This window comes from Camelina sativa, chromosome 5 (assembly GCF_030686135.1).
Source record: "Camelina sativa cultivar CO46 ecotype springtype chromosome 5, ASM3068613v1".
Classification (NCBI taxonomy): domain Eukaryota; kingdom Viridiplantae; phylum Streptophyta; class Magnoliopsida; order Brassicales; family Brassicaceae; genus Camelina; species Camelina sativa.
In genome coordinates, this window is record NC_141884.1 from 2,529,682 (window position 1) to 2,551,487 (window position 21,806).

Here is a 21,806-nt window from a genome sequence, read left to right on the forward strand (position 1 = left end):
AAGATACAAAAGGACATTGGAATTGATTATTCCAAGACGAATGCGAAAGCTGGGCTAAAAGCTAAGAAATTGAATTTTCAGTGTGTTATATTTTTGTAACAAATTTAATGTAAATGCAAATACATAAATAAATGGATACTAGAATTGGGGTGAGTGTCAGTTTGGTAGATGGTGAAATGAGAAAGACACCCGATTTTTGTAAATCTCAATCCCGAGAAACCAACCAAACACCTCTTCTCTTCGTCCCCTCCTTGGAAACATATACTATCATTCATCATCTTTAGTTCTCTACCCTCCCTCCTCCTCATCCTCTTTTATTTCTTTTGTCTTGCATCTAATAACCATCATACTACTACTACTACTACTATTACTACTACTACTAAAACCCTAGAAGAAAATCAGAAATTTGTTTTAGTGTTGTTTATAGAAAAATTAAGATGTTATCAGTTTTCTTTTAGTATAACTTTTGTTTCACAATAAAAATTTAAAGCATCATAGGGGTATTAATACTACTTTAAAAGCCGGAATCAGCACTGAGCAACATTTATTATTATAACGGTTTGATGTATATAAGATGTAAATCATATACATGACATCTCTAGAAACATAACACTATATTCGCATCCAATAACATGAACTTCCGTTTGACAAAAAAAAAAAAAAAAACATGAACTTCCTTGGAAATCTTGTTGTTTTTTTTGGCCGTTCTAACAGCAAAACAAATATTATAGATAAATATATTGAGATTGTGTTGTTTCTTCATGGTTAGAATTATGGGAGATTGGGGTCATTTTATTACATAAAAAGAAAAAGAAAGAAGAGTTGACAAAAACAAATAAAAAAAGATGGGAAGGACAGATTTAGGAGCTTAGTAGTGAGGTGGGGACCCAAAAAGAGTGCCACGTGGCCACCATGCCCGATAGATATCATGTGGATGTGATCCCTTCGTTTAGTAGGATTAGATCCTCTACTCAAATTGTACGAACTAGGAACTAGGAACTAGTTCACTATCTATCTATCTCTTAATTAAAGAGTATATATCTATCTGATCTCGATCTCATCCCATATCTACTATATTACTTACAGTCTGTAATGTGTTATTAAGGAGACTAGAAGAGAGGAAGATGAGGCACATGGGAATGGGGCTTCGAAGATGGAGATATTCATGTGAGCGCACATGTGCTCTCTCCTTCTCTTTCTTTTCTCCTTCTTTTCTTTGGTTGTGTGGATCCCATTTCTCTCTCCCTTGTTCCCATGCACCTGTCCTACTTGCTGGATCCTTTCTCCCCTTCTTCTTCTTATCTCCACGCGCGTCGTGCTCTAATTTTTGTTTCGTCCGTACTACGTTATTTACTAGCTTCTACTTACTTACTGTACCAGTACCACTACTACAATCCTACGCACCACCCGAATGGCCTATAACCATAACTGCATAACTAGCATTTGTACGTCGTCGTCCAATTGATTTTGTGCAACTTAAGTTCCTTTTTTCTCTTCTTTCTCACGTATGCTAACTTAAAATCTTGAATGTAGTAGAAAGTATATCACTGTTAACAACGCATAGCTTTTTCTAAGTTTTCTTTCTTTTGTCGTCATTTAGTTTTATGATATATCATATGAATTCTTTGCTTCGTTTTCATGTGTCTTCATATCTTCATGGCTCAGCCTACACGGAATGAAACTTCAGCAAAAAGTTTTGAGAATAACAACACCTTCTCTTAACAACACATATGACATAAATACAAATATTGAATCATTGATGTATAATTAATAGATCAAACCTCTAGCTAGCTATTAGTAAAACAAAATAGGAATACTATATAAAAAAATCTCATTGATCAAACAGAAAATAATCCAATCTACATGTGAGCATGATCCACTTAAGTGAGTGAGGTGTCCACTAAAGTCTCAAACCAGTCGACATGGCGCGTGAACTATCATGTCTCTTCTTCAAGATCCAAATCTCTGGAAGTGGAACCCCAAGTAAAAAGCAAAATTTAAAATGAAAAAAAAAAAAAAATCTCCAAAATCCGAAACACGAGGATAATAAAAATAAAAATTAACGTACAACTGGACCCAGCTTTGATTGCCAATACCGCCCATTAAACCAAATTTTTCAATTTCTTAAAATAGACAAATTTTCACAATTTTACATCGTTATTTTTAGACAAATCAAACCACAAAATTCCTTCATAACCGAACCTTTCCAAAAACATGTAACATAAAAAGCATAACAAACCAAACCAAAGTAAAATCAGGTTAAACCGACTAAAATTTTAACCATACGCCATTTTGTCTATTATCATCATTCATCATCACTCAAATAATATATATACAACACACACTTACACACTTCCACATTCCTAACTTCTTTCATTATTCTCTCAAAACTAACTCTCATCATTCCTCTCTCTCTCCTTCAATGGAAGAAACTCTAGCCACTCCCGACACGACCAGACGCTCTCTGTCACCGTCTTGCTCATCCGCCGTGAAATCACGCGCCGCTGGTTTCGAGCGCAGAACTAAACGGAGATTGTCAGAGACTAAAGCAAGCGTACGTGAAGATTACCAAGAAGAAGAAGAAGAAGAAGAAGACGAGGTAAAGGAGAAGATTGAGGCTTTGCAGAGGATTATCCCCGGAGGAACAGCGCTTGGTGTTGACGCGCTCTTCGAAGAGACAGCTGGTTACATTATGTCTCTACAATGTCAGATCAAAACTATTAAAGTTCTCACTTCGTTTCTCCAACGTTTAGATCAAGAAGACATGAAGTTCGGAGGTTGAAGATGACCGACCACATCACAAGATTGTTCTTCTTTAGTTCTTTTCTTTGATTCACCCCAAAAAAAAAAAAAAAAAAAAAAAAGAGAAAAAACCACTTTGATCTTTTATTTTATTTTTAATTAACATGGTCTTTTTTTTTTTTTTTATTAGCTTTGATTTGATATACGAGGACTATATTATTAAGTTCTGGTTAATTTTAAGCCGTTTCGTATTTATGAGAAGTGTTCCCCTAACGAAAATTACCATTAATGTAGGGATCGATCAGTGTAGTTACATAACTTATGTAGTTGTGGAGGCCATATAGATATTAAATTGGATCACGAGGTAGCACTTGCATTTTGAGATTTGGCATTAATGATATTGAGAAAGTTTAGTTAATATAACGCGTGGCCCATTTTTTTTTAATTTTGGATGAGCTCATTCCACATGCTTTATAACAAAGATTTCCAAAGTCGGTAGATACTTATTTAAGCTTATGATGATGAACATACTGGAGGATTTGAGTTCCCCCCGTGGTCCAGTCTAACGATAGAGAGTTCATGTGTACGTTATTCCTTGTACATACAAGACAATCTTTTTAGTCGTGTAAAAGTACTAGCTAGAGAGCTAGCTACCATATAGCCACAATTTTTATAAGTTAAAGCGTTTTTTAAAAAAAAAAGCACAGTTGGATAGTTATAGGATTCATTAGTACGTATTCCTCTGACTTTACAATACCATTACATTGAGCAGAACACTTTCGACCTCTTTAATCCACACATAGCCAGAAAATATTAATTTGTTACTATATAACCTTATTTATTCAAATTACATTACAAAAAATTCTTGAATTATCGAATATATATACAAAACATAACCAACAAAAAAAATCACTAATTTGGAAAAAGCTCACAAGATTTCCATAAAAATGAAAATCATTGATAAAGTGAGTCACAAATCGTATAAGTTCTGTATTAGATGAAGACATGACGTTGCTATAACTAAATAGATACGTATTTTACTTCAAACTCCTAAGACTTACTTAAATTATTAGTGTTACATTATAGATAATTAGGTTTATAAGTTATATAAACTAATCACCAAATCCTGATTTCCTGCATGGCTAGTTTTAGCTACAGCTACAACAACTACACGACTCAAAACGTTTTGCTTTTAGTTATGTTTCTACTTGGGCTTAATGTAACTGGGCCTGACCCTTAAATTTGGTATAGTGAAGTCTCTCTTTAACAACGTGCGCGGCAATATTTGTCAACTACCCTCCGATCGATCGTCAAATCATTCATCATCAACCGTCCGATTTCTCCACTAAAGCTAAAAAGGTAAAAAACCCTAAAAAATTCGATTTCTCCTGGAAAAATTAAAAATCTCGTACTGTGGATAATGAAGCAGAGGTTCGAAGAGCTTGAAAGTGAGATGCCGAGCAGTTTGATGAGAGATTAGAAGGTTTTAGAATCTACGGTATATCGACGAGAGCAGTGGAGCTTGATAGCGAGGTACAGTAATAAGGATTCAAGAAGATCTTATTACTGCGTTGAGAGGTGGAGATGAGACGGCGGTAGAGTTGAAGAAAGGGTTAACGGATAAAGGTGAGAGCTTTGAGAGTTATGAGAAGGAAGTGGAGACTTTGTGGAAAGCGAGAGCGTGAGATTGAGAAGGGAGAGTTAGGGATTTGGGAGGGAGAATTGGGGTTTTGGAAGTGAAGGTACTGGAGGAGAAGAGTGAGAAACTTTAGAGTAGAAGAAGAGATAAGAGAGAAAGGTAATCATAAAGATGAAGAGATATACGAATTGCAGAGGAAAGTCTCTGACTTTAAACTGCAAATTTGTGATGGATATGGGAGAATTGTAAGTTCGAGAAGAAGCAGACACAGGACTCTTTGAGTGAATCAATGAAGAAGGAATGAGTTGTTGAAGAAGAAGAAAAAAAGGTAACTTTATTGAAAGAGAGAATCTTGGAGCCTAGTAATGGCGTCAGAGCTACAAAGGTTGTAACTTGTAAATGGTGACCGAAAAAAGTTTCTTGGAAGGAGAATTACAGTGGTTGGTTCAGTTGGAGTTGCTGGTTTGGTGGCAGCGACAATGTTCATATGTTATTCAAAGCGAATGTGATTAGATTATATGCAAATAGAGGATTAGCTGAAGACCATAACTTTTTGCAGTTTCAGTGTCATAGGTCCCTAAGATTTTGCCTGGCTTTCGTTGAGTTTGTGATGTTTCTGGTTTTTATTTGTTTGACGTGATGATGTATCCTTTGGCTTTTAGGTTATGTATATATTTCATACGGGCTTGTCATCAGTTTGCTGTATTTCTGTTGAATGAATATCAAAGAGACACTTGTTGGTTGATTGCTTGACAGTGCTTCGTTACACACATTCTAGCCATTGCTTATAAACTTAAGAAAATGAAGAAAAATAGCAACTTGCTATTAGATGATGTGATGAGTACTAGAACAATGAGTCATATCTCTGTTCCTTATATTCTGCAACGATCTATTCATTGCAGGTTATGATTATTTACTATAATACTATAACCTTGGTTTTCTCTAGGTCAACTTTTTCTGGTGTCTGAATTGGCAGCCCGGAGAAGCTGAAGGAGTCCACAACAATTCCTCCACGAAGTTGGTTGCTGCATGGGGTACTTAGGGCGCAGTAGAGGGATCTGAAAAATGCAAGATAGTGTCTTAATAAGCAAATGAGAAAGGGTAGAGCTACAACTGAATTGGTGGTGCTTATGGAGAAAGATGTGTCATTTTCTTGTTTAGTTTGAGTTGCAAACCTGATTTTCATCTTTAGGTACAGGAGATGATTCATCTTGATGGGTATCAGATTCTTCGACATAAGTTGAAACCGGTAAGGACCCATCAAAATAATACTTGGAAAGGCTGGAATCAAGGTCTGAGTTACTGGATGAATCATCATCGGTATCCTCACCTGAAGCTGATGATGACTTGATTCCTTCTAGTATTTCCGGTGAATTCAGATTCACTGCACCTAAATCGGAAATTTCACTGCTATCTTTCAAACTATGGAACACGACACTTGTTTGTTCTGTTTCTGTAGGAGTGTTTTCTTGGAACTGAAGTATCATCTTTTCAGACTTGTTGTTCATCGATGGGAAGTTGTTTCGCTCGGCAACCTCAGGTATCAAACCACTATGACGTCTGAAAAACGCGAGAACCTTCTCTTCGTCCTCCATATCAGATTCATTGAAATCAGGATCAATAGAGGCGACAGTGTGCGAGTTAGATGGACCCGTGAAGCCTTCTTCTGTAGAATCTACTGGATCAACTTGATCAGCAGTTGTACCTCTGATCTTCTCTGCTTCCTTATCACTCCTCGTCTCCTCAGTTGAATTGTTTGCTTCTTCAATGGTCTTCCCCTCATCTTCACCTACCTTTTCCATTCCTCTTCTGGTATGTGTCCTCTATCTTTTGGTCTACTTCGAGCTGCTACAGTATGGATCTTGTGCCGATTAAAAAAGGAATCCGTTCACGGACTCAATATATCTTGAAGGTTGCTTCATGTATTAGTTGCATTGTTATAGTTCAACCAACGATTGCAATACCAAACACAGACTAAAACCAAACGAAGAAGATAAAGAAGAGAAAAAGCAAATCCTATGATGGAAACTTTGAAGAGTAGTTGAGAGATTAAAAGGAATGGCTGATGGAATAAAGGAAGAAACATTCACACTTTTTGTTTTTGACTGGTTGGTTCGATGTGAAAACAAGACTTGAGCAACTTTAGAAACAAAATTTCCTTTGTACAAGAAATTGGATCAGATATGTAGTGGAACTTAGAGATGATCTTGTTGAACCGTTGGTTGAGAAGAGGTTTGAAGCCTGTACATCATTATTTGCTATTTGATGTGATGCAGTGCGTTATTGTAAGAAGGATTCTCACTTAGGAAAAGCATATATACATACACATAGTACTAGTGGTAGTTACACTGAAATGAAAAGAGAGCATTCAGTCTCATTCAATACAAGTCTAGAAATTGTGGTGGAGTTTGAATATTGCGTACATACGCAGGCTACAACATACATACTCATGTCTCTATTCTATGACTCCTTGGGAGAAATTTTGATTGGCATTCCAAGTGTTGGAAATGGCAGAGGGTCCATGCTGATTGTCTCATCTGGGTACACTAAAGACCAATCGTAATTGGTCATGACGAAATGCAAGAAAACGAGAATGCTGATTTTTGCTAGTTGGTGACCTGCACAAAGCCTTGGTCCACCTCCAAATGGAAGATATGTATACGCCTGTATTGGCTTATCAAATCTTGTTGGATCAAAACTCATTGGATCTTCAAATATTTCAGGATTGTAATGAGTTCCATAAGTTGTCCAAAGTATCTGCATTCAACCAAAGATCCGGAGGTTTAATTTTTTAGTATTTCTTGAAAGAAACAGAGTGTTGATTAGAAATTAAAGAAGCTAGGGGGAGATGGATGTGTTATACCTTCCAGCCTTTGGGGATTGTGAATCCTCCATAGTCAATATCAGCAACTGCTTTTCTAAAGGAGCCAAAGATTGGAGGAGATAATCTCATTGTTTCACGAACAACTTGCCAACTATACTTCATCTTTTTCACATCTTCCACTGTAAGATGTTCTCCTTCCCCTTTGTTTGCTTTTATCCTAACATGTTCTGAGATGAATCAAGAGAGATATTTAGAGTTGACTTTGCTGATAGGGAAAAAAACTATATTCTGAGATTCATTTGATTGTTACCTTGAAGGAGAGTGTCACGGCAAGTTGGGTGCTGAGCTAACATCTTAAAAGTCATGGCCATGGCGTAAGAGGTTGTGTCATGAGCTGCAAACACTAACAAAACCATACTATCTACAACCTCTTCTTCGGTTATCACGCCTTTGATCAACTCTTCTATTAGCCTTGAGAAAAGCGTTGTTGTGTTTGGCTTCTCAGCTTCTTCTTCCATTTCTCTTCTCTTCTCCCTAACCTTCCCAACAAGAAATGTCTCTATCTCTAGCCTTGCCTTCTTTGCTCTAGCAAACTTAGAACAAGGAAACTCAACCGGCATAGCGAAGACTCCGTCTAAAACTCTCTCAAAGATCTCTAACATCCCAAGCTCCACTTTAATCCCATACAAACACTCAAAGACTACAGTGAAAGTAAGTGCTTTTGCAGAACGGTAGAGGCTAATCTCTTTCTTGCCTTGCCATTCAGTTTCAAGATAAAACTTAACGGTATCACAGAGCTTAGGTACTATGGACTCTAACCCGTTATAGCTAAGGCTATTAGCTACAATCCCTCTTAGGACACGATGCTTCTCGCCTTGCTTAGCCATGATGCAGTTCATGCCCATTAGCTGAACAGAGGATGAAGGCCATGAGCTCACCACCAAGCTAAACTCATTAGACAATATCAGCCTATTAGCTTCAGCTCCATTGACTACTATTGTTGGTGATCCCATGATTTTTGTCTTGAACATGTTCCCATGTTTGATGATCCTTGGATTTACGAAATCCTCAAACACTCTGTTGCTTTTTTGAGCTTTGTAGAACTCCATTGTTTCGCCAATCCATGGAAGCCCCATTTCTCCAGGAGGAAGCTTCTTCGTCTTCTGAATCTTCTTTGATAGGAATGGGTGATGTTTCTTGCGGAAGAAGAAAAGTGTGCTGGAGACTGTTGCAGCTATGCATAAGAAGACCCATGAGAGAACGAAGTTTGGTTCTAAAACCATTTTTTTGTTTGTTTACTTAAACCAAATGTTATTAATCAAGTTTTGCATAATACAGTATTGGATTATGAACTGAGTATTTATAAGTAAGAGATTCTTTTTGTGAATGTTAAGGTCAAACCAAGTGGGATTATTCTAATTTCCTTACTTTGTTTTTTAATATTCATTCTTGTTCGTTATGAGTTCTGACTCATGATTGATCTTCAAGATACAGTTCCTTTAGAGCTCAGACTACAATATCTTAATATATTGTTTTGCAGCAGACGGTGGTACTAAACACATGATTTTTAAAAAGACGGTGATACTAAACATGTTATGCAGCTGCATACACATGTATTACGATTACTAAACTAAAATATGGATTGTAACACTTATTTCCTTATACGGAAATACATAAATAATGAATAGAAATGGTTTGCTTCATATTTCTCTCTAATGTACATCTTCTCTTTGGTATCTTCTTCTTAAATACGTATCCTTACAAAAACTTTAGACGAGAATACTGTTGAAACGACGAGGTGGTAGATAAAAATAAAAAGTAAAATTTTAAAAGTAAATCAAACCATAGCATAAAATTATATTTTATTTATATATATATCTTGTATCTCCATAATCACTAAATGTCTGACTAAAAAAGAACCAACAAAAGCTTATAACTTATATGTTGACTTTCGAATATTGAAAAATAATTATGTACTTATATTTTTTCTTCTTCTATTGTTGATTTTGGGAAAGAAAGAGGGAGATAGAGAGAGACAAGAGCATGTGCTTGGAAGTTGGAATATGCAATAACCAAGATTTGTAAAATGAATGAATCACATATGAATCTGATCCCCATAATCTGCCTCTTAAATAATTTCGTAATACTGTATCTGTATCTTTCTGTTTTTTGTTCGTGATAATAACATGACTGTATGTAAACACACTTGCTGATGAAATTTTCATTAGAGTAATATTATGCTTTGAAAATAAATTAAAAAATTATATGTGAATCCCTAAAGATCTGCTGTGGCCGGCTGCCTCTGTTATTATGTCCAAGTTACGTTGCAAACTGCGTCTGAGAGATTGGTGTGTGTACATACATTAAACTAATCTTACGGTGGATAGACGTCCAAACAATCGCATACTTTAGTCCTTAATTTGTGTATACTTTTGGGCATTTATCTTTATACATATACCACTCTTTAAACGTTACATTATTTCAAAATTTATAATTTGTGTGTACAGTACTAATTCTTGAAATTTGGACAGTTCATTTTTTTTATGGTATAGTTCATGCACCTAAGAGTGAATTTTCTAATATTGCTCGCAACAGCGGATAATTTCGAATAAGTATAACGAATAATTTGGTAAGAAGTCGCTTTTTATAGATTCCTTGTGGAAAAACGTTTTATCATGGGAAGTGTCTTTTAGTCAAGTGGTTACAGTATCACTTCTGCTACCGATTTTACCGCAGTTTGACTCCACTAAGTCGCGTTACTCTGTATACAGTATAACTTCTATAAATTAATACTCTTTAAATTAATACTCGCTATAAATTAATAAATTTTTCCGGTCCCGAGTTGGGCCGGTGTAAAAAATAACACATTTCGATAAAATAATAAGATAATAATTTTTTTAGAAATCCTATGTAAAAATATGGTCCCATCAATATCATAAATTAATAATCATATATACTAATATATATATATATATCTAAGAAAATCTAATGAAATATGACTCTATTGTTGTTTGTCTATTCTTGAATTTGCATTTTTGTTGGAGCTCATCTCTCATTTCTCATTGTTGTATTCTCAAATCGCATCCATAAATTGTGAAGAGTCATAGATACGATAATTGCTTCTTTAGTAATTGGTTTTAAAGGTACCGCAATATCTTCTGCGACTTCATCATGACCATGAAAAATAGTCGTAACAATTTTTCCTAAACTCTAAACTTCGAACATTTCTCATTTTTACCTAGATAATTTATTATACAATTAACATTAATCCTATTACGATAACCAAAATTATAAATTAAGAAAATTCTTTAAAAATGTGAATAATAACAAAATTATCTTATTTTGTAATAAAAAATTTTCAAAATAAAAATGAGAAAATCTCTTCATAAAATAATATTTTATTAATTTATCGATAAATTAAAACCTCTATAAATTAATAAAATTTCATGGTCCCGACCTTATTAATTTATAGAGGTTTTACTGTAGTAAGATTTGACTATGAAACGGGCCTTGTCAATTCAACGATGATAAAAAAAAAACGTTTTATCATATCAAACGAATTTTGGAGCGTTTTTTAATCTTGTCGCGGCATTAGCGCATATATAACGATGCCACTTTACGTCGTCGGTTTTGTTAATTAACTTGCATAACAAATTAACCTCTTATAGAAATGACAAAATAAGAAAGACATTAGTTTAATAAATTAAGTTATGAGCATTTTTTTTTTTTTGTGCAGCTAAGCTATGAGCAATTGAGCATCTTAAAAAATAGTTTCGCTCTTGGAAACTTGAAACATAAATAATTTATTATGATGACGATGATGATGATGTTGACATTGACAACAACAATTATACAAACGTATGATGGTCGTCAATCATCATCAACGGTATTGTTGTATATATGATCGGTTAGCGAAAACCAATAATATATACATTATTAATAACTGCGAATGTTATACTCGAAAGTATAATTATTACTTTTGCATTTTACATAGGCACACACATACATTTTTCTATGTCGAGACATGTTTAAGTTTTATATTTGATTCATAGTTTAAGACATTTGATTCTTTCAATGATCGGGACTATAAGTGCGTTTGGTTGGTCGGATGGCCATGAACGCTAAAACAAACAGACAATTTGGTCCATATTTGTTACCCTAGTTTTGGAGTAATTTATTTTGGACCGTTTTAGCCATTACTGGAAACCACCTAATTCTTTCTATCAAATGTTCCTTACTGTTGCACATACGGATACATTTGATCACCGCATTAATCACATCGACCAAACGATGCTATTTTGTTCGCACCAACTTCACCATTGTAAACGCTATTAAATTTTTGAAACTTTATTGCCTTATTGTGGATAAGTACCCAATATATTCGTACATTCATGTAATTAACGAGACAATCGATTTCGTATTATTGCTTTCACCTATCAACTGATACATCATACAAACGCATTACAAGTCTCTAAAGACTAATACAATAAGACACAAAGAAAAAGATAAACATGAAAATATTCGGTATTTGTCCTAATAATGAAAGCAATCATCTATTTTACTAGCCAAAGGCATCTTTGACTCCAAGTGTCAACGGATTTGAATTGATAGACCAACTAACATACAACTTTCAAATGTCAAGTCTTGAATCTTCACTCTTGTATTACTCTCAAAACCGGTAAGATTTATGTGGTATAGGAAATTGAAAATTTATTTCTCTTCAAAATTGTTACAAGTATAATGTTATACACCGTAACATGAGATGTATGAATGAATATTCACGTGGTGTCTAGTGTCTACATAAGTAAAGGACAGTAATCAAAAATTGTATTAACAAAATTGATTGCAAGTTTGTAACCCCTATGGCTCAAACCAATCGGTAGGGAGCTACAATAGTGTCGGAATCCTTAAAGGCTAAACACTGACTCGGACCAGCTTATGTCAATATGGTTAGCGCTTAGCGGAATAGCTGGCAGATTCAACTAATTCTGAATTTAAAACATTTATAGATGCTTTGGTGATTTTTAAACTAGAATGGTGAAAAAGTGGTTGAGTAGAGAGTTTTATTAGTTTATTTGTTAAAAAAAATAGAGAAATAAATCAAATAAAAAAAATGTTCCATCTATTAAAAAAACGTCACAACTCCAAAAAAAAAAAACTTTACCGCCAATATCATCTCTGGAAAAATTATTTACAAATGATTAAAGGTGAAATAAATATTCACATTCGAGTAATAGAGAAGCCAGATCTAGGAGCAACTCCAGAGAAGTGAAAGAGAGTGTGCATTGTTTTGTGAAGCATTGGAGCTGGTTCAGGTTTCAGACCCACTAAAACCTACCGACAATGTTACATTTATTTATCTCTCTTTAAATCTCTAATCAAAAGTTTCATCTCATCTTAGTATTTTTTATTTTACTTTGGTAGGTCCTCTTCGACCTCTGCATCTCCACATGCTATACAAGTGGCATCGCTGTATGTATTATTTACCACTCTCTTATTGTTACTCAAAACTTAAATGTCACTTGAATGCAAACTACTACTATATATTTAAGTGAAAACCATATCAAAAATAGCCATAGGTAAACCCAAAATTTATGCTAATTAATTAAAAACTTGAAAAAACACACTGTCTATTACCAATGATTTTGATCCAATCTTTGGTTTTGCTTTCCATAAAAACCAATTAAGTCGAGGGAGAGAAGTGAACCTTAATTGTAATAAATGCAGCTTGACTTCTCTTTTAACGTCAAGTAACCCACTAATTTAATCATCTCCTTAGCTAGCTATCTTAGCGCAGCAAGCACAAAACAAAAGGGTCTACGTTAGTCTACCTAGATTCTTGATTTGAGTCTTGATGGCCACTTGATCTCATAGCTAGCTTTGCATTTTGGATGCAAACATGTCCTGCAACCTACTGAACTGAGTCATTGATTGAAACGTGAATAGTAATACGGATTGAGAGATGAATCATTTCATATGGGAGACAGCTTTCTCATACGCGTCCACGCCTTTGCATGAAAGATTAATTTAAGTAGTACTACTCTTTCATTTTTCTAAGAAAAAATATATTTTTACAGAATTCTAAGTGTTATTGCAATCACCAGGGGTATTAAATGGGATAGTGTAAATGCACCTGCAACATATCAACTAACCACACACTCCTCCACCTGTTTGTATTTACTTCAAAACTTTTCAAAAAACCCTTTAGTATGTGCTTCATTCCCTCTATTTATAAACCCTAGTATCCGGTTTTTATTCTACAACCAAGGAACACACAACACCATTTGCAAAAGTTCTCTCTATTAGTGAGTTTCAGAAATGAGAGGGATGAAGAGTTTAACCATTTGGGCTCTCTTTGCTGCTTTACTCTCACAGCAGCTCTTTGCTTCTGTTGCTTCCATAAGGTTCGAGGATGCGAAAACATACTACTCTCCTCCTGCAGACCCAAATGCAGGAACTCCTCCCCCTGGTAAGACAAAAGAAACAGAACACCTTGTAACTTTTTTTTATTCATTTAATGTAATAAGAATCTTTACTAAGCATTACTTTTCACTCAACTCATGCAGTCTCACATGGAACTCCTCCATCACACGGTGGAAGCTACACTCCAACTCCTTCGACGCCATCATACACGCCTCCTTCTAACTGTGGAAGTCCTCCTTACGACCCTACTCCTTCAACTCCATCTCACCCTTCACCTCCATCACATACTCCAACACCATCTCACCCTTCACCCCCATCACATACTCCAACTCCATCTCACCCTTCACCTCCATCACATACTCCAACTCCTTCCACTCCATCACACACCCCTCCTTGTAACTGTGGGACGCCACCTCACGATCCTTCCACGCCTTCACATCCTTCAACGCCTTCACACCCTTCAACACCTTCCCACCCAACGCCTTCAAATCCTCCTTCTGGTGGATATTACTCATCTCCTCCCCCAAGTACTCCAGTCGTTGTGACTCCACCAACACCCATTGTTGACCCTGGCACACCCATCATTGGAGGAAGCCCACCAACTCCCATTATTGACCCAGGCACTCCTGGAACTCCTTTCGTTCCTGCTCCATTCCCACCAATCACTGGAACATGCGAGTAAGTGACAAACATTCTCTGTCTTATGATGATGGTATCAAGTATCACACTTCATGAGTTTTGTTTATTTTGTTATGTGTAGTTACTGGAGAAACCACCCTACGTTGATATGGGGCTTGCTTGGCTGGTGGGGAACTGTTGGAGGAGCTTTTGGTACAGTCAGTACCTCCAGTAGCATTCCAGGGTTTGATCCTCACATGAACCTTCTTCAGGCTCTTTCCAACACCCGCTCTGATTCCATTGGTGCTCTCTACCGTGAAGGCACAGCGTCTTGGTTAAACTCCATGGTCAACACTAGGTTCCCTTTCACAACTTCTCAAGTTAGAGACCACTTTGTTGCAGGACTTTCCTCTAACAAGGCAGCCACAAAGCAGGCCCATACCTTCAAGCTTGCTAATGAAGGTCGTCTACAGCCCAGAATCTGAAGAGTTTCATGTCTCAGTTTGTTTGTTGGTTCATATCAAAAGCAGTCTTAATTATTTATCTTATCATGTGTGTGCTCAGTAGAGTTTTAAGTGTCCTATAGACTCTAGTAATATTTATATTTAATGTTGCTGTTTCAAAATATTTCTTGATCTTAAATAAGATTTAGTAGCTCCTCTGTTTCTCAATCTGTTCAAGAACGTTCAAAGAAATGAAATGCTAGTAAACGATGACAATATCTTTAATCCGAACAAGAAACTATAAATAGGATCATTTAACATAAATAGTAAAAGAGAGTGGAACAAAAGGACAAGCATATATATAATTTAATGTATAGACTAAGGTACAGAGAAGTCAAAGTCCAAATGTAGATTAACATGCCTGCAGACCAACACAATGCCATAACTGCTCCATTAAATTGTTCATGAGCATTTGAAAAATCAGGCCTAAGTGATGTGTCACCAACGGGAAACAACTGGATTAAACTCCAAAAACGACAAGTCCATGAGAAAGAGAGAGAAGGAGCAAATGTTTAGATTTAGCATTAAAGAAGGAAGCAGTACATATCAGAAGTGTGGTGTGGTGTCGTGTTACTGTAATAAACTCTGTGGAGTAAATATTGCAAGATGGTCTCCATGCATTCAAGTTTAAAACCCCAAGTTCTACCCACCAATGACTAAATATCTTTAATGACTCTCTCTCTAGTAATGTCTGGAATTGCATTAATGATATTAAGTTGGTTGTCATGGTTTTGGAAACACATCATCTTTGGAGTTTGAGAAATACTAGTATCTCTATCCAAGTTTATCTTTACCCATGTTCGTTTTCTGAGTGTATTAAACAAATCAGACTGGTTGAATTAGCCAACTACTTATGAGAATCAAAAGTTAGCTCTCCTTCAACAGAAGTATTCAAACTGATACAATGCATCTATTTTCAGAATTAAAATATCTTGAAGTAACTTGAAGGAGTAAATTATTGAAATTGTGATCTTTCCTAGTAATGATCAATGTATGAACAGAGGATAAAGCCTTGTTTGAGTTATCATTACATTAAGTAGATGTGCTATAGTTCTAGCTATGTAATTATTTTTTCTTCAAGAATTCTTCCTTGCTAGATTGATTCATTTAGGCTAGATTTGTTCATCAGCATATGAAATTTTCCGAACAGAGCTCACTAAGTGGAAGTGATCTGTTTTAAACTAATCACATCCTGCATTAAAGATGCAAAAAAATTTTTTTGTTTGGAAACAATCTCCTCAGATTAAGACAGATGCCAGAGCACATGGAGAGCAACAAACAACATTTAGCTACGAGAGTTTTCAGTCAATGAACTGATAGGAAATGTAGCTTGTTTGTTTGCTCTGTTGCAGTAAAAGTTAGGTATTTTTTGGTGCTTTGTAACATGAATTTGGCGTCAAGAAAACATATTTTGGTTTTACTATAAATTATGCTGAGAAGAATGAATGTATTACCTCATTCATTAAGTTAATTAGGAAGGAGCTGACAATGGAATTGAGTAAGTGAGGTTGAAGTCATTGGTAGATGGTACATCACTGAGACTCTAAGCTCCATTTGCTTTCAAATCTTCTGCTATTTCTGTTGTTTCAGGTTTTTGGCGTAGAATGAAATGATTTAGCAGGTCACTTGTTCTCAAATCTGAAAAGATTTTAACACAAGCGAAGGTTCTATATAGATACATCATGATGTTCTTTTATCTTTTAAGTTGGTGAAGAGAACGTTATCAATTTCTCACTTCAAGCTTCCTTCTTGATAAGAGGAAGTACTAATGGGCAATTACTTTGCTATATATATTCCCACTAAGAGACCTTTCTACCTCTCATTGGACTAATATAATCTCATATAATGCAGAGCTTGAATCCAGGGACTGCATCTGTGGCAGCCAGGAGCTTCTACCACTCGCTGTTGAAAATCTTACACACCTTCTTGTCCCTCTTATGACGTGACGCTGGACTAAGATCTTGATCCATTGATCAGAAAGTGTCTGAGCTGATAAGAGCAAATAAAGAGACTGTCCTCTGCAGCCTGAAAACAGGAGGCAAAAAAGGTTTGGCCTATAGCTCTCATATTTTCATAGTAATAAGAATTTAGAATTAAAGATGTTTAGTTAGATGTAACTTGGGATGCGTATGAAGCTTTTGCATCTCAAGCTGCATCTCAATAGTGTTTTAGAAATTGCATTTGTTCTTTTTTGGGTCACATCAACACATTTTGATTTGAATATGTAAATACACCAAGTAGCAATAGAGCTAGCTACAGCTAGATATCCTTTTTTTTGGATAGAATGTGGTATATTATTAGTCTTAGCCGTAACATAACATACATAGTGACAATATATGTAAAATTAGGTCCCTCTCAAATCGTTACATCTGCAATTGTAAGTTTTTAACAGTAAGTGTAACATGAATATATATATGCATAAGATCAATCTCACATGAGAAAAGAGCTTATGTTGGACTTAATTAAACAAGTTGCAGAGGTGGCTGGTCGTGGTTGGAAGAATTCTGGTTCGGTTCAAGAAGGTTAACCGGAATATAATTCCGGTTATACTGCTCCGAGTGGTGAGAAGAAGTCACACCTGACTCGTAAACCGTCCCTTGATGTATCGCACCCGATTCCTGCTGTTGTAGTCCTGCTCTTTCAGTTATCTGCAGAGATATTTAGAATTTGTACATCATCAAGAGATTTTTATGCCTGCCGAAAAATAATAATGATCAAAATGCTAAAAGGAGTTATATATGAATAAAACCTTGGAGCGGAGATACATGTTATCGTTTTGCAGCTCGATTTCCTACAATGCAAGCAACAGCAGAGAAGAAAAAATAAACGATGATCAGAATTAAAGAGAAGTTACTAATTAAGTAGAGTAATTAACTTGTGAAGGAAGATAGGGTTTACTTTTACCCTTTTTTGCATGTATTCAATCTCTGCAACTAACATCTCGTGCTGGAGATAAAAACCAAACAGAACATGCAAGAATTAGATGGAGTCGCGAAAAATATATACTCACGCATTAAGAACATTGATGGGAAATCAAGTATAGTGAATTTGTTAACCTTCTTGGAACGGACACGACTGATTCCTTTCTCAAGCCTACTTTCAAGGTTCTTGAGTTCCTTAAAGTTCAAGGAACCAAGAGATTCACCAAGAATGTGTCTGTTCAGATTCTGAATGTCCCGAATCTGTCTCCGAAGTTTAGACGCCTCTTGCTGATAGTACTGCATCAATATTCGATCAATGGTTCATACAAGAGGTCATATAAAAAAAAGTCAGATAATTCAAGAAGAAGTAACGAACTAGTGAACACTAAAGTAATAATGAAGCTAACCTGAGTATTAGCTTCGGTGACGGAAGGAGGGTTAACGGCGTCGGAGCAAGCTTTCTTGTACCTTTCTATTGTTCCTCTCACACTTCACCAAACCACAGAGGAAAAAGATTGAAAATTTTAATCATTCATTAGCTAATAATGGATGCGACCGATGAAAATCTACTGTCAAACTTAAACCACACCAGTAGTAAAACAAAGACGCACACAACTATAAAATATCTTTGGATATATAAAGACACACACACACAGACACGATTGTCCGGCCATAACCTTAAATTCAACTGATCGACAAAATAGAGGGTTTGGACCAGTAATAGTAGTAGTACCATATGATTTGTTTGACCCTTTTTTCGTTTTGGGATATTCATGTTATTATTGCATATATCTATTAATTACATATAGTCCTAATTTGAAAACACACAAAGAAAGAAAAAGTAGCAAATTGGAGAAGAAGAAAAAAGAAAAAGAAATTGATCAATTACATTTGCTCTTAGTTAACTGGAATTGGTCCCAATGTGTCCAAGATTTATGTACGACGCAAAATCCAAATTATATTTTCCGTAGTAACCAAGTTCAAAAACACTATTAATTAAGCTTTAAGATAAATAAGTGATCTCTTCAGGTTAAGTTATAGATCACCAACAAGCTAGTGGCTTTTTTCCAATATTAATTATTTTGGTAAAAAACATATTTGTCTCAGCCTAAATACGTACCAACGACTTGAAATTTGTAAATCCTTTGCAATATCAAAACAGTAAAGCTAGCTATAAATATATGTTAGGCTTTCATATTCATCATACAAGTAATTCACATTATGCTGTATGATGGAAAGCTGAAGTTGATAAATGTCAAAAAGTAAGACACTAATTAAAGCCATGAGGGTGTTTGAAATAAGAAACTGAACTACATTTTTGATAATAGAAACATATAATTCACGTTTTTTTTTTCCACAAACCTAATGCATTCTTCTTTTGTTAATCAAATTAGTTGGATATTGACTTAAAGGTACTTTTAAGTCATGATTATGCACCGTTTATCATGTATATATAGATTAATTAGTTAGTGAGAAAATGATTCTTAGTCTTTGTGAAAATTCACATTGTAACTACAAATTTTCTTGTTTTAACTTAGATCCATGATATGATCATATTCATACATCACCCTTAACATTATAGTCTTAATACCACTAGCTAAAAACCAATAATACTAATTAAAAAAAAAAACCAAAATTATCACTAGCTAAAAAAGCAGACAAATAATCCAAAATGGTGAAATGAACATGAGCTGTTTAATAGCTGGAAATGACAAGTTCCCAACTTGGAGTGGAGAAAATAAGTAAATAACAATCAAAAAGTCAAAATTTTATGTTTTCATTGGTTTTGTTGATTGATGGATGATTAATTAGTGACTCAACAGCAAGCTTTGTCCCCAAAAAAAATTTCTTGATTAATCACCAAAATATTAGAGAAGTGTCAGAAGACAAACACCTACTAGTTTTCCCCTAGTGAATCAATTTTTAAGGAATCTACATATAGCTTTTATATAATAATATATAGCCCAATATTAAAATATATATTATAATTTATCAAGAACCCTTCTTTTTCATTACTATGATGGAAATCTAATGATCAATCTGCAGAAATAAAATTTCATGGGCCATCAAATTGATCGAAGTGTCTTGTAGAAACTGACATATACTAGTACATAGATAGATATACATATATATGCTGTTTTTAAGATTTGTGGAAAAATAAAAAAAGTGACTGGAACAAGGTATGGGGATGCTCATTAATGGTCAGAGAAGACCTCACAGCTTTTTTTTTACAAAGAGAGAGAGAGCGAGAGAAGTTAAAGTAATCAAATTTTTGCCCCAAATACAACAAAACTAGGGTTCCATAGTTTAAAACAACCCTAATTAAATCTGAGGATTTCAAAAGAAAGCTGATCATCAGAGGAACTTAGTAAAACCCTATAAATCTCACTAAGCATATATATATACAGATTGAAAAAGCCACCCAAAAAGAAAAAAAAAAGTTCGAAACTATATTCTAGAAAAAAAAATCAAGAAAATCAAGATCTAAAAAAAGATGTACCTGTTGTTGGCGTACTCGTAGAGACGGCCTCGAGTGGAGAAGATGACAAGAGCGACCTCAGCGTCACACAAGACAGAGAGCTCATAAGCTTTCTTGAGCAAACCATTGCGTCGTTTGCAGAAAGTGACTTGACGATTCGTAGTGTTTTCTATCCTCTTGATCTCTATCTTCCCTCTCCCTATCTTCTTGCTGCTCTCTGCTACATCATTACTACTCGCTCCACCCTCCATTTATCTAAACCCTAGCGAAGAGTAAATTTAATGAACAAAACACAATCAAACACTACACACAAGAGAGAGAGAAGCTTGTAAGATCGATCAAGTCTTTTTTTTTTGCAAGTTCTGAGAGATTTCAATGAGAAAAAGGTATCTTATTCTATTAAAAGAAATGGTTTTTTTTTTTAATTTATTTGATGAAAAGCCCTAAACTGATGAATGAAAAATAAAGAGTACAAGACTTGGATGATCAAGTGTATATCATCAATAAGCATACCTGAGTTTGCAAGATTATGATCAAAAAGAATTAAAGGAGAAGTGAGAAGGGAATTGATGAAATCTGAGAGATTTAAATTTGTCTAAAGATACTATTCTTATTATCTCAGTACCACTTAACTGCTGCTTCTGCTTTAATATTTTGGTTTATAAATTTCTTTTAGAGGAATATTTATTTGGAAGTATATAAAAAAACCATTTGCAGAAAACAGAAGGTTTGGTAGTTTTTTTCAAACTCCAATGTTATAGACGAAAAAAAGAAAGAAAGAAATTGGACCATTAGTCTAACACATGCATTAATTTAGCCAATTTATCTCACACACCTAATCCTTTAAATTCTCTATGTATGCATTTAGATTGAAATTTGAAATTGATTAGGACTTAAGTGGTAGAAATTATCAAAATAGGAAAAAAAGAAGGAAGAGTTGGGTTTGGATTGGGTGGGGAGAGCAGGCATTGAAGGAGGACCATCCAATTTTTCTTTCATGTTTTGGGGGAAAAAGAGAGGTATGGGCTCTGTTTCTCATCAGAATCACCTTTTGGAAAGTTTCCTTTTTTGGTAATTCTTGTTTTTATTCTCATTTTCTTTTTATTGCCCTACTCAGTATATACGTACGTCTTTTAACTAAATAGTTAAATTTTCAATTAACTAAATATAAAAAATCATTCTCATTTTTTATCATCAATTTTCAAATTTAACCAATATTTAACTTAATCTTTCAACGTAAACTTTAGAATGGTGTTAAATATAACTTATCAACTAATAATATACCAAGCGAACCAATCAATGAAATTTCAGGTTTTTTGAATATACATATATATATATATATTTGAATTTGTGTTTACGGGTTGACGACATTGAACTATGATTTACATTCATAATTCACGTTAAATATATATATATATATATATATATATATATATATATATATATATGAAAACTTCATAATTATATTTGTCTTGGCAATTACAAACTGTAAATAAATCTACAAAAGAAAAGATAATTGTTTGTGTTCAAAACTGGCTTGATAAAAATGGCAATCTAAAAGTATATAGCGTAACTGGTTTCGTGTTGCCAAATAATTATGTTGGAGAGTCTTATTCTTGGACATTAAGTTAGTCCAACGGCATCTTGAATATTAAGG

General features: G+C 34.7%; 5 protein-coding genes, 1 long non-coding RNA gene and 1 pseudogene across 11 annotated transcripts; 4 read left to right on the forward strand and 3 right to left on the reverse strand.

Moving 5' to 3' along the window:
* The first annotated feature begins 2,333 nt into the window (after positions 1 to 2,333).
* On the forward strand, positions 2,334 to 2,995 carry LOC147943211 (transcription factor PAR1). The gene has a single exon (XM_087451866.1). It carries the CDS (start codon positions 2,423 to 2,425, stop codon positions 2,780 to 2,782), a length of 360 nt encoding a protein of 119 aa, XP_087307992.1. The 5' UTR covers positions 2,334 to 2,422; the 3' UTR covers positions 2,783 to 2,995.
* Positions 2,996 to 4,162: 1,167 nt separating this feature from the next.
* LOC104785077 (peroxisomal and mitochondrial division factor 2-like) lies at positions 4,163 to 5,128 on the forward strand (annotated as a pseudogene). Its single transcript, XR_015558264.1, has 3 exons — positions 4,163 to 4,190; positions 4,438 to 4,659; positions 4,780 to 5,128. The product of XR_015558264.1 is annotated as a peroxisomal and mitochondrial division factor 2-like (transcript).
* Positions 5,129 to 5,183: 55 nt separating this feature from the next.
* On the reverse strand, positions 5,184 to 6,420 carry LOC104785079 (uncharacterized). The gene is made up of 2 exons (XM_010510213.3): positions 5,557 to 6,420; positions 5,184 to 5,439 (listed from the first exon to the last, which is right to left on the reverse strand). The coding sequence occupies exons 1-2, from the start codon at positions 6,181 to 6,183 to the stop codon at positions 5,329 to 5,331; spliced, it is 738 nt and encodes a 245-aa protein (XP_010508515.1). The 5' UTR covers positions 6,184 to 6,420; the 3' UTR covers positions 5,184 to 5,328.
* Positions 6,421 to 6,661: 241 nt separating this feature from the next.
* LOC104785080 (taxadiene 5-alpha-hydroxylase-like) lies at positions 6,662 to 8,587 on the reverse strand. The gene is made up of 3 exons (XM_010510214.3): positions 7,516 to 8,587; positions 7,245 to 7,432; positions 6,662 to 7,138 (listed from the first exon to the last, which is right to left on the reverse strand). The coding sequence occupies exons 1-3, from the start codon at positions 8,486 to 8,488 to the stop codon at positions 6,842 to 6,844; spliced, it is 1,458 nt and encodes a 485-aa protein (XP_010508516.1). The 5' UTR covers positions 8,489 to 8,587; the 3' UTR covers positions 6,662 to 6,841.
* Positions 8,588 to 13,278: 4,691 nt separating this feature from the next.
* On the forward strand, positions 13,279 to 14,917 carry LOC104785081 (protodermal factor 1). Its single transcript, XM_010510215.3, has 3 exons — positions 13,279 to 13,674; positions 13,772 to 14,306; positions 14,389 to 14,917. Exons 1-3 carry the CDS (start codon positions 13,524 to 13,526, stop codon positions 14,729 to 14,731), a joined length of 1,029 nt encoding a protein of 342 aa, XP_010508517.2. The 5' UTR covers positions 13,279 to 13,523; the 3' UTR covers positions 14,732 to 14,917.
* A 1,222-nt stretch (positions 14,918 to 16,139) lies between these two features.
* On the forward strand, positions 16,140 to 17,520 carry LOC147943212 (uncharacterized). Of its 2 annotated transcripts, XR_015558179.1 has the most exons (4): positions 16,191 to 16,247; positions 16,340 to 16,413; positions 16,601 to 16,796; positions 17,227 to 17,520. It is a non-coding gene; the product is annotated as an uncharacterized LOC147943212 (long non-coding RNA). The 2 variants fall into 2 exon arrangements; XR_015558178.1 differs by lacking the exon at positions 16,340 to 16,413 and having other exon boundaries at positions 16,140 to 16,276.
* LOC104785082 (agamous-like MADS-box protein AGL5) lies at positions 16,930 to 21,133 on the reverse strand. Of its 4 annotated transcripts, none has more exons than XM_010510220.3 (7): positions 20,663 to 21,133; positions 20,171 to 20,411; positions 18,078 to 18,159; positions 17,806 to 17,967; positions 17,654 to 17,695; positions 17,499 to 17,540; positions 16,930 to 17,397 (listed from the first exon to the last, which is right to left on the reverse strand). In XM_010510220.3, exons 2-7 carry the CDS (start codon positions 20,398 to 20,400, stop codon positions 17,212 to 17,214), a joined length of 744 nt encoding a protein of 247 aa, XP_010508522.1. In that variant the 5' UTR covers positions 20,401 to 20,411; positions 20,663 to 21,133; the 3' UTR covers positions 16,930 to 17,211. The 4 variants fall into 4 exon arrangements, with proteins under 4 accessions (XP_010508522.1, XP_087307993.1, XP_087307994.1 ...); XM_087451867.1 differs by having other exon boundaries at positions 17,648 to 17,695; positions 20,171 to 20,404; positions 20,663 to 21,044; XM_087451868.1 differs by having other exon boundaries at positions 20,171 to 20,404; positions 20,663 to 21,033.
* Positions 21,134 to 21,806: the final 673 nt, after the last annotated feature.